General features: G+C 38.1%; 1 protein-coding gene across 4 annotated transcripts in view; it reads left to right on the top strand.

Moving 5' to 3' along the window:
* Window positions 1-12,419, top strand: part of EEA1 (early endosome antigen 1) — a 220,141-nt gene that overhangs the window by 123,233 nt on the left and 84,489 nt on the right. For 2 of the 4 annotated variants that reach the window (XM_044941831.1, XM_006053789.4), the window contains exons 2-3: window positions 4,010-4,102; window positions 12,085-12,210. In XM_044941831.1, coding sequence (XP_044797766.1) covers window positions 12,106-12,210 — 105 coding nt within the window. In that variant the 5' untranslated portion in view covers window positions 4,010-4,102; window positions 12,085-12,105. The remainder of the gene's footprint in view (window positions 1-4,009; window positions 4,103-12,084; window positions 12,211-12,419) is intronic. The other 2 variants (XM_044941832.1, XM_006053790.4) reach the window with 1 other exon arrangement.

Genomic DNA, 12,419 nt, shown 5'->3' on the forward strand with positions numbered 1-12,419 from the left:
AAATTGATGTTGAATTTTGTCAAATGATTTTTCTGCTTCTATTGAGATGACCATATAATTTTTATCTTTAATTTTGTTAATGTGATGTATCATATTGATTTTGTGGATGTTGAGCCATCCTTGGATCCCTGGAATAAATTTTGCTTAATTATGATGTATGCTTCTTTTAATGTATTGTTGGATTCAGTTTGCTAATATTTTGTTGAGGATTTTTGCATCTGTTTTCATCAAGGATATTGGGCCTGTTATTTTTTATTTTTATTTTTTTGTGGTTTCCTTGACTGGTTTTCATTAATGCTGGGTTCATAGGATGTGTTTGGAAGGCTTCCCTGCTTTTCAGTTTTTGGGAAGAATTTGAGAAGGATAGGTATTCTTTGAATATTTTGTGTAATTCATTAGTGAAGCTGTCTGCTCTGGGCTTTGGTTTTTTGGGAGATTTTTGATTGCTGTTTCAAAATCTCTTTAGTAGTAATTGGTCTATTCAGATTTTCTATTTCTTCATGATTTAGTCTTGAAGACTGTGTTTTTAGGAATGTATCCATATGTTTTAGGTTGTCCAGTTTGTTGGAGTATATTCATATAAGAAATCCTTTGTGTTTCTCTGTGTTAGTTGTAACATCTCTTCTTTCATCTCTGATCTTAATTGAGTCCTCTTTTTTCCCCTGGTGAGTTTAGCTAAATGTTTGGCAGTTTGTTTTTTTTTTTAAATCTTTTCAACCAGCCAGATTAGTTTCATTGATCTTTTATAGTGTACGTGTTTGTGTGTGTGTACGTGTTTGTGTGTGTGTATGTTTAATCTCTATTTTATTTCTCTCCTTTATTTCCTTCCTTCTACCAATTTTGGGCTTTGTTTGTTCCTTTCTAGTTTCTTTAGGTGTAAGGCTAGATTGCGTATTGGGGATTTCTTATTTCTTGATGTAAGACTGTACTGAATTTAGTCCACTTACCTTTAAGGTAATTACTGATAATCATGTGCTTATTGCCATTTTGTTAGTTGTTCTCTGGCTGTTTTTATAGTTCCTAACCGTTCTTCCTTTCTTCTCTCTTTTCGTGTTATGGTGTGAATTTTTTTTTTTTTTCCGTGTCATGTTTAGATTCTTGTTTAATTTTCTTTTGTATATTTTCTGTAAGTTTTTCCCTAGTGGTTACTGTAAGGTTCACCTATGATATTCTATGTAAGTAGTAGCCTGTTCTAAGTTGCTGGCAACTTAAATTAGAAATCATTCCAAAGCTTTGTCTTTTACTCTGTCCTGATGTTTTATACTTTTGATGACACATTTTATTTCTTTTTATGCATCTTTTAACCAATTAGTGTAATTTTAGTTGTTGTAGTACTTTCGTCTTTTAACCTTTGTGCTTGCTTTATAAGTCATTGATCCTCTACCTTTATCATATTTACCTTTAGCAGTGAGTTTTGTTTTTTTTTTTACTTTCATTTTTTTAAAAAATTAATTAGTGCCATTTCTTTTCACCTTAAAGAAGTCCCATTAATATTTCTTGTTAGATCAGTTCAGTGGTGATGAACACATATAGTTTTTGCTCATCAAGAGTTTTCTTGATCTCCTTCAATTCTGAATGAAAACTTTGCTGGGTAGAGAATTCTTTTTTTTGGCTGTGCTGGGCAGCTTGTATGATCTTAGTTCCCTGACCAGGGATCGAACCATCGCCCCTTGCATTGGAAGCACAGAGTCTTAACCACTGGACTGCCAGGGATGTCCTCAGGTAGAGAATTCTTGGTTGGAAGCTTTTTTTCTCTTAGCACTTTGAATATGATATGTCACTCCCTTCTGCCTTTAGAGACTCTACTGAAAAATCTGCTATAGTATTATAGGGTTTCCCTTGTACATGACAATGTTTTTGTCTTGTTGCTTTTAGGATTCTCTCTTGATTCCTTTTACAGTTTTAATTATGGTGTGTCTTGTATGTGTCTCATTGGGTTCATCTTATTTGGAGGATTCTTCCTGGACCTGGATATCTGTTTCCTTCCCCGTTAAGGATGTTTTTAGCAACTGTTTCTTTAAATAGGTTTTCTGTCCCTTTCTTTCTTTTCTTTCTTGTACCCCCTATAATGCAAATGTTATTCTGCTTGATGTTGCCCTGAAGGCCCTGTAAGGTGTCTTCACTTTTTAGAATACTATCTTCATTTCTCTGCTCTGTCTGGGTGAGTCCCATTGTCTTACCTTCCTGCTGGCTGATATGTTTTTCTGCTTAATCCAGTTTGCTGTTGAACCCCTGTAGCATATTTTTCAGTTGTAACTTCTGTTTTCTCTTTGTTGAAGTTCTCACAATGCTAATTTTTTCTTCACCTGTATTTGGCTGTTGTCTTTATGACCATTTTTTTTGAACTTCTTATCAGGTAGATTGCTTATCTCCATATTGTTCTTTTTTTGAGGTTCTGTCTTACTCTGTAGATTGGACTATCTTTATCGCCTCATGTTGCCTATGTCTTTATGTTTGTTTCTGTATATTAGGTATATCAGCGGTCTCTCCTAGTCTAGAAGGAGTGGTCTTATTTAGGAGATGTCCTGTGGGTCTCAGAAGCATAATCCTGCCTGGCCACCAGAGCCGAGGGCTTAAGGGGTGTCTCCTATGCATGCGGGTGGTGGGTCACAGCTGCAGTGGGGGTGCTGGTGGGCGGGGCCGTTGCTTGGCCAGCTATGAGACCAAGCCGAGCTGCAGTGTTCTCCCTCTGGTGCTGACAGGCTGGGTGGAGGGTTCCAGTATGATGCCTGCCAGCGTTAGTATAGCAAGGCAGCCTGAGATCCCATGAATGGCTCTTTCCAGTGACTCAGAGACCCTGTGGAGCATTCCAGCTAGTTCCTTTCTCTACAGCAGATGTTTCAAGATGAGTAGGTGAGTCCCCTCACCTATAGTCCATACACTTTTCTTTTTTCCCTGTTAGCTGTTTTATTTACCTATTCAGTTAGCTGTGTCCCCCACCCCACCCCGCCCCGCCCCCCTTTGAATCTGTGTGGTCCACGCACTTTTCAGTCTGGGGTTTTTTGCCCTGATTTTCAGGTCAAGTCAATCTGTATGCAAGTCCTTTAAGAGTAGGTTTTCTATTCCCTGTAGTTCTTAGTTTTCCTGGACATACTTCACATGGTTTTTCAAAACCAGGTGTTTTGGGGGCTCATCTCTCTTGTGAGGGATTTTTTTTCCCCCACTTACTTGTCATGTGTCTTGGAGCAAGTAACTTAATTTCCACACATTTATTCTCTCTTGCATATGGTGAGAATAATGATAGTTTGCACTCACTGTTTTTTGATAAGGATTATTGAGTCAGTTCTTGTACTCTGAATCTGTCTTTTACCTGATGTTTTAGTAGATTTCCAGTTCCTTTAAGGTCATACGTAAGTATAATGAATAAAAATGTTGCAGGAGGAAAAAAGACCTTTAACCCTCCAAACTGTATCTTTGATGGTGGAATATTAAATATTGGAGACAGATTGGTAATGGTTGGCATGGGTAGTAGATAGGTGGGTGACTAGATAATGTGACCTGTGTTGATCTTTTTAGCTCCTCTCAAATCATTGTAGTTCAGTTGATATAGTGGAGAGCAATGCAAGAGGAATTAGAATTACAGCATTTTAGTTCAATTTCTTTCTGATTTTTATTAACAGTACAATCTTGAGAGGTCCCTAGCTGCTTTGAATCTGTTTTCTCATCTATAGATAAAACATTTTCCCTGTATCTCTCAGGGATGTCATTATGATTAAATAAGATACTCTGTGAAAGTGAGGTGAAGATGATAAAGCACAATGAAAATAAAAAGTTTATAAAGGTAAACTTTTTATTAATTTAAAAAGACTAAGCCTGAGAGAATGCATATAGAGGTATTGATCCAGGATTAGGTTCAGTCTTCAATAAAGGATAGCTTTAGTGCTGTTTGTTGTTGTTGAGAGGACATCTCATTTTATGTGTAAGGCTAGCCCTGATTACTGTTTAGTTATTAAACAGTTTATGAATATATTGTTGATATTTACTTTGCCTTTTTCTGCTTGTGTTTCAGACTCCTGGGAGAGTTGGCTCTCAAGGTTCAGATCTAGATTCATCAGCAGCTCCTATAAACACGGTGGATGTCAATAATGAAAGCTCTTCAGAGGTATGAGAATAATCATTTGGCAATAAGTTTCAGTATTAAGGAAAAATAGCAAATGTTTGGAGTAACATTTGGTAATTTAAACTTTTGTAGCAAAAGATCTCATAAATCTTTCTTACAAATTGGATCCACACTGTAGGTAGATAATAGTGCTTAGTTGTGAGACTGCAAAAGTGTATATTAAGACTAAAAAATAATATTGACAACTTTTATTTAATAAAGTCATTTGAACTTAAGATTTAAAAATCTGTTTGTAAAGAATTACCAATTAATTAGTAAGTACTTATGTGTTTGTACTGTCATGAACAACTAAGCTACTGAAAAATTAGATAAGCTATAAAACTTTTACATTATTTGTCTTCATTTATAATTTGTAAGAATGTTTGATAGCTTCTTAAAAATTAATGGAGAAAGTAAGTCTAAAAAAATAACTCAAATTTTTTGAGAAGTCAGCCATAGAAGTTACTTTATTACTATCATTTTTAATGAATAATATATACTCATTATAGGAAAAGGAGATTAGGTGAGAGAAGAACATAAAAACCATCCATAACTCTGCCCCTGAGAGACGAACACACTCGCATTTCTGATCTGACAGTTTTTGTCGGTTGCCTTTCTCTGGGCCCAGCTGTGCCCAGTTCCCTGTTTCCCGCTCTTCCCCATCTCTTGGTTGGCGAGTCTGTTGTGTGCATGTTTCTGTGTACGTCTTTTACCACTCATCTCTGTATTTTGTCTCTTTTTGCCCATCTGTCTTTCGTATTAACCATAATAAGATCTAACAAGACTGAGTGAGAAGAAAGGGATCAGTTGAACTGTATTAAGAGCAAGTTTAAGGAAAACATTCCAAACTGTGTTTATGACAAGTTCAAAAAGCTCAATTGTAACCCTGGAAACGAATTTAGTAATAATTGTTGACCTCGTTCAGACCAAACCCAAAAAAGCCTGCAGTGGTGATGAGCAGTGCCTGGTAATCCTCCTGCATTTTCTTATTAGGGCTCCTTTTCTACTGTGATAGTTGTACTCTCTTCTTCGTCCTCAAACCTTTCGTGTGTCTTACCTTATTCCCTCCTTCTTCTCTCAGTCACCTTCTATCCCATTGAGAGAAAAGGAATCATTAGAAGAATGTTCTCATTTTGTCACTAAAGCTATGCTTTAGTCTCTATTCTCTTTATTACTTCAGTGTATGGAAGACAGCTCTCTCTTCCTGTCTAATTTCAGTCCTTTCTCTTGTGCTTTGGATTCCATTCTCTGTCACATTCTCAGCTTATCTCTTTTCCTGCAACTTTGGTTTTTACCTATGACATAAATTATTCCTAGCAGCATACAAATACTGTTCTAGAGGTGGCTCTAACCTGGGACTCTGTTAAATTAAGTTCCGTACTTGAAATTTTTCATATTACCAACAAGTGTAAATTCCAGCTATTAACCTAATTGAGAGCTATTAGCGATTATGAATTCTCAGAGGTTGTTTTTTCCGTATGCCCAGTGCTAGGTGTTAACTGGTTAAGGTTTCAGTTGAAACCTCTCACTGTGTCTCTCAATTTCTCTTTTTGTGTTAATCTTTCCCTTTTACCCTGAGGTTGGCTTCCCACTTTGAACAAATTCTAGGTTTTAACATTGTGCCCTTAGCAACCATCTAAATGGAATTTGAAATACCATGGTCTCCAGGATTTTAAAGAAATAGTCAGAAATAAAACAGTGCCCTGGTTTGGTACTCATATCATTTTATATATTGCTAAGTCGCTTCAGTCGTGTCCGACTCTGTGCAGCCCATAGACGGCAGCCCACCAGGCTTCCCGTCCCTGGGATTCTCCAGGCAAGAACACTGGAGTGGGTTGCCATTTCCTTCTCCAATGCATGAAAGTGAAAAGTGAAAGTGAAGTCGCTCAGTCGTGTCCGACTTTAGCGACCCCATGGACCGCAGCCTACCAGGCTCCTCTGTCCATGGGATTTTCTAGGCAAAAGTACTGGAGTGGGGTGCCATTGCCTTCTCTGTTTTATATATTATTATACATCATAATATATAAAATAGTATCTACATACAGGCTATTATAACAAAAGTACTGACAAGCTTAAACAATAAACATTTCTCACAGTTCTGGAGGCTGGGATGTTCAAAAGTCTGGCAGATTCTAGGTCTGATGGGGTTTGCTTCCTGGATAAAGAAGGCCATCCTCACATGGCAGAAGGGGCAAGAGAGCTCTCTGGGGTCTCTATTATAAGGATACCTATTCCATTCATTAGGACTGCATCCTCATGACTTAATCTTATCTCCCAAAGGCCCCATCACATTGGAGGTTAAGATTTCAACATGAATTTTGAGGGTATACAGACATTCAGTCTATAATGTATACATTATGGGTAATACATAATGTGATCTATCATTTGTTCTCATTAGGACAGTTGTTTAGACTATTTAGTATATCACATTGCCAAAGCATATTCTTTGTTTACTCTTTATCTCTTTCTAATCTGACGTCCATCCTTAGTACCCACTGAAGGCACTTGGTAATGACCAGCATATAACACATCAGATTTTCAGCTCAAGTGGCTAGAGAAGACTTTTCTTAGGGCTTTTTTAGTAAGTGTCCACTGAAGTTTTCAGGTTGCTGGCTTTGCCAGCACACAGTCCAGAATATATGAAGTGAAAAGAAAACCCACAGTACTCACCACTGTCTCAGTCAAGGCTCCTGAGACCTTAACTGGTCTGCCTTCTTCTCTTTAGCTTTCAGCTTTTTATTTTTCTTGTGTTTTATATAATGCCTAGAGATTTCAGCTGTACTTACAGGAAGAATAGAGAAATGTAGCTGTTTCATTTTGTCTGGAACTGAAAATCCAACCATTTTGAGAATTGGAATATTTATCTTTATATTTTGATGACTTGTAAGAGTTCTTTATCCTTTTATCAATGTTTTGATTGCCTCCTACTCATACTTGGTGAGGGAAGGATTCCTGTTCTAGGCTTATGGGGATGGCTCAGCACATAATTAGACAAATGAGATCAATGTAGTTTGTTACATATACTCACAGCCCAGGGGAAGAGGACACTGCGTGCCATGCAGGGCCACATGAGAACTGCACTTGGGAACAAAATTAATAATCAGGGGCTGTGACAGGCAGGCATTATGGTGTCAGGTATATGGTATGGTGTCAGGGAGGTAAGGCCTCTCCGCCCCATCCTATTCCTACAGGAGATGTGATTGGCTTATTTGAGTAATTCCAGGGGCTAGCAGGGCCTTGTGAAGAGGAGAAGCTGTTTGGATCAGATTAGATCAGATCAGTTGCTCAGTCGTGTCCGACTCTTTGTGACCCCATGAATCGCAGCACGCCAGGCCTCCCTGTCCATTACTAACTCCCGGAGTTCACTCACACTCACGTCCATCGAGTCAGTGATGCCATCCAGCCATCTCATCCTCTGTCGTCCCCTTTTCCTCTTGCCCCCAATCCCTCCCAGCATCAGGGTCTTTTCCAATGAGTCAACTCTTGGCATGAGGTGGCCAAAGTACTGGAGTTTCAGCTTTAGCATCATTCCTTCCAAAGAAATCCCAGGGCTGATCTCCTTTAGAATGGACTGGTTGGATCTCCTTGCAGTCCAAGGGACTCTCAAGAGTCTTCTCCAACACCACAGTTCAAAAGCATCAATTCTTCGGTGCTCAGCCTTCTTCACAGTCCAACTCTCACATCCATACATGACCACAGGAAAAACCTTGACTAGACGGACCTTTGTTGGCAAAGTAATGTCTCTGCTTTTGAATATGCTATCTAGGTTGGTCATAACTTTCCTTCCAAGACGTAAGCGTCTTTTAATTTCATGGCTGCAGTCACCATCTGCAGTGATTTTGGAGCCCAGAAAAATAAAGTCTGACACTGTTTCCACTGTTTCCCCATCTCTTATCTGTGGGAACAGAGTGGTGAGGGGAACTTGCAGTTAGGCCATTTGAAGCCCTTCCAGTTTGACTAGTTGTGAAAGCAGTGTGTATTGGGCCTTAATTTTAGGCCTTATACCACAATCAGAAATATGTGGTGTGTATATTTTTTCTCTGTCTGTGGCTTGTTTTTCATTTTGTTAATGGTGTCTGTCAAAGAGAAATAGTTTTGTCAGACTTTTCTTTTATGGTTTTTGCTTTTGGGTACTACAGAATTTTTGGCCTACTTCAAGGTTGTAAAACTATCCTATGCTTGCTTCTTGTTAAAAAGAAATCAAGCTACTTGAGATATTGTACAAGACAGGGAATATAGTCAATATTTTATAATAACTATACATGGGCTATAACTTTTAAAAATAGTGAATCACTATGTTGTAACCTATAACTTACAATATTGTATATCAATTACACTTCATTTTAAAAAAGACTGAAAGATTAAAAAATCCTTTAGCTTGTACATTTCAATCTTTGACTTATTTTAAAGTATTGTATATCGTCCGAAATTGTGCTTGAGGTTCATTTCTTCCATGTGGATATGGAAACCACATTTTTCTATATCCTTGTTGTAGTAACCATTTGCTGAAAATGTTACTTTTTCCGCTTGAATTGAATTTTCACTTTTGTGAGAAATCTGTTGACCTTATATGTGTGGTTATTTTCTCTGATCCAGCCATAATGAACTGATTTTAAGGTGTGCCAAGTTATTTCTTATCTTTGAACTTTTGTGTGTGCTAATCTCTATGCCTTACCTAGTCTTGCTTTTTCTTGGTTAACATCTGATTATCCTTCAAGTCTCATTGCAGATAATTGCTTTTTCCTGTCAGCTTTCCTTGACTCTGATTTGAGACAGATGTTTCTTCCATGTGCTTTTGTGGAAAAATATTGCCTATCCTTTGGTTAAGTGAAAATGAAGTCGCTCAGTCGTGTCCGACTCTTTGCAACCCCATGGGCTGTAGCCCTACCAGGCTCCTCTGTCCATGAGATTTTCCAGGCAATAGTCCTGGAGTGGATTGCCTTTTCCTTCTCCAGGGGATCTTCCCAACCCAGGGCTCGAACCTGGGTCTGCTGCATTGTAGACAGACGCTTTACCGTCTGAGCCACCAGGGAAGTCCTCTACTCATCCTTTTGGTAATGACTGTTATTGTGAGATTCATTTATCGAATATTTATTGAAGCCAGATGCTGTTCTTGATGCTGGAGTATGGCATGAGTGAAAAAACCTTTATTCTGATGGAATTTAGATTGCATTGGGTGGAAACAAGCAAAACCTAAAACATACAGAGGGAGACAGTTGGTATTACTGAGAAAAATAAAGCAAAGAAAAGGGAATAGAAAGTGTTTTGGGTGGATGCAATTTCAAATAGAATTGTCAGGGAAGACATTTCTGAGAAGGGAATGGCTCAGAAAGAACTGGATGAAGTGAGGAAGCGAATCATGTGGCTTTCTGGAGCAAGCATGTTGCAGGCAGGTGGAACAAGTCTTTGAGGTGAGGGCATGCGTGCCATGTTGAAAAACAGCCAAGAGACCAGTGGCTCCAGCACAGTGAGTGGAGGGAGGTTGGGTTAGTGAGGTAATGAGGCCCACTTCATGTAAGGCCTTAGAGGCCTTTGTACAGACTTTAGTGTTTTACTCTTGCTGAGATAGAAATCATTGGAAGGTTTGGAGCAGGGAAATGACAAAAGTTATCTACATTTTCATAGGGGTAAGGATAGAAGCAGAGACTGTTGGAAGGCTTCTGTGGTGATCCATACACACTTTGAGAGTGGCTTGGATCAGGGCAGTAACAATGGAGAGATATCCTCAGGTCCTCGATATATTTTGAAGGAATTGTGTTGGCCAAAAAGTTCATTCAGGTTTTCCATAAGACCTGAATGAGCTTTTTAGCCAATCCAATAGTTCTAATAGGATTTTCTGATTAGTGAGGTATGAAGTGTATTTTGTTTTGCAACTTTTTCAAGAAGTATATAATCTTATTAAGGATGAGGTCTTTGCTTTATTTTACCATTGTGTTCTCACTACCATAGCATAATGATGTAGTAACCACACCCAGTAAATACTTTTTGAATGAATGGTTGAATGATATGTGGAAACTTACAGTGAAGAAATAAGTAAAGTGGCAGGCAGCATAAAGATATCATGGTTAAAAAGACCCTCATTGTTCTTTAAAAAAAATGATTGTTCTGTAGTTTTAGTACCTGGGACTGTGGTTTCCAGGAAGACATCCCTTTCATCAGTAAGAAGAAGAAAAAGTGAATCATGTTACTTATTTCCATCCCCTGGCTGATCTCCTTTAAGGGTTGTCAACAAAAGGAACAATGATATTAAATGATAGCTAACATTCATTGAATGTTTTCTTTGTATCAGATGCTATGATAAGGACTTAGCATGTATTGTGAGCTGTGAAAGTCGCTCAGTTGTGTCCGACTCCTTGTGACCCCATGGACTATACAGTCCATGGAGTTCTCCAGGCCAGGATACTGGAGTGGGTAGCCTTTCCCTTCTCCAGGGGATCTTCCCAATCCAGGGATCGAACCCAGGTCTCCCACATTACAGGCGGATTCTTTACCAGCTGAGCCACCGGGGAAGCATGTATTACCTCATTAATTTTCCTGAGATTCCCCATATGAAGTAGGTGTTATATTTATCTCATTTAATGGATGAGGAAATTGAAGATCATATAAACTACTAAGCGTAGTAGCTTAGGATTCAAGGATTCAAGCCCAGAACTAGTTCTTAACTGCTAACCTGTCTTGTGTCTCACTTTGGAATCTTGTTTGTAGTCTTTCTTCCTTGCTATGATCCTGAGTGACATTAAGGACCCAAGGAACCCTTAGCCTCCCAGTTCTTAATGTTATCAATGCCAGTGATCTTTATTACTTCTCTGGTTCCTCAAGGCCATGGCAGTACCTCCCATTTTCTTATCAGACAGAACAGTTTTATCTGGCATGTTGAAATCCTATCTCTGCATACCTTACATCAACTGCCTGTCATATCAAAAACTTTCTCATAGTCATACTTCTTAACTTCTTTGGTCTTGTTGATTATTTTAGATTTTTAATTTCTATTTTTCTTATAGTCTATTATCCTTTCTTGTCTTCATTTCATTTAGTCTCTAACCATACATCTAATGACAGTTAATATTTGTTGAGCACTTACAATGTCTCAGGCAAGGAATACACTGTAGAATACACTCGAGATGAATAGGTGCTAATATTAGCTCCATTTTATAGGTGAGGAAACTGATGTTTAGCAAAGTAAAGTGATTTTTTAAAAGTCATGTAGTCAGTATTGGTTGAGACTCAAATCCATATCTATTTTTGACACCAAAATTCATGACGTAACTTTTGTAGCCTATTGTCCCTCACCGCTGTCGTCATTTAATTTACTTTCTCCCTGACGCTCTCAACTTCTTTATTCTCTTATCCTTTTACTGTTGCTCAAACCATAGACAAAACCACAAACCATAGATCAGTGTAACAGCCCATATTTTAAAATACAGATATTGTTAGGTATGGGGAGTTTGGGAGATTGTTTTAAAATGATTTTACTTAGCTCATAAAATTAGAAGGGGGGTCACCTGCTAGGAATTGTGGGTGTGGGCAAGAATGGGGTCTTTAGCTTGTGGAATATGGTGAAGACTGAAAATTGCTTTCATTATAAGAACTTTTTGTTGAGAACATTATCTTACATAAAAATATTTGTTAAAACTGCCAATCATTTCTTGATCCAAAATAACAGCTAGCTTGCCAGTACTAGCTCTCACATAAATAAGGACAAAGTATCATAAACAAAATGAATAATAAGATTCCAACAAAAGCAACTGTTTAATACAATAAAATTGACCAATGGGAATTTATAGCATTAAGGATGGAAACTAATTTCAGAGTCCTACTTTGGATAGCAGTCTTTCACCCTTTGTACAGTTACTACTTGAAAATTTCCCTTCCATATACTAAAAAGAGATATACTAATTATTTTCCTGGGATGTCTATTTTCATTGTCTCTGTTTTGTTTCAAAAATAACTTTGTGTATATCCTCCTAAAAGTTGTTATTTCACAGGGTTTCATCTGTCCGTTATGTATGAAAAGATGTATAACTGCTATTGATTTGTCGGAGCATTACCAGAAAGTGCACGCTGAAAATGAGACAAGAGGACAGGAACTTCTTAATGACTCCAGTGTTACTGTGGGTCCTGAATATTTTGTTTTAGCAGCTTGGTTATGGGTTGCTCAAAACAGCTTTGTTTTTCCTTGCCTCGGTGTTGCTTACATTTGTGCTACATGGGAATATGGATTGCTTTCATTATGCATGCTCTAAGAAGGTTCAATAAGGAAAAGATGCTCTTGGGAAGTTGGCTTGGCTGTTCTGACTGTTTGCAGCTCTCTTTCTGTGAA

This window comes from Bubalus bubalis, chromosome 4 (assembly GCF_019923935.1).
Source record: "Bubalus bubalis isolate 160015118507 breed Murrah chromosome 4, NDDB_SH_1, whole genome shotgun sequence".
Classification (NCBI taxonomy): Eukaryota; Metazoa; Chordata; class Mammalia; order Artiodactyla; family Bovidae; genus Bubalus; species Bubalus bubalis.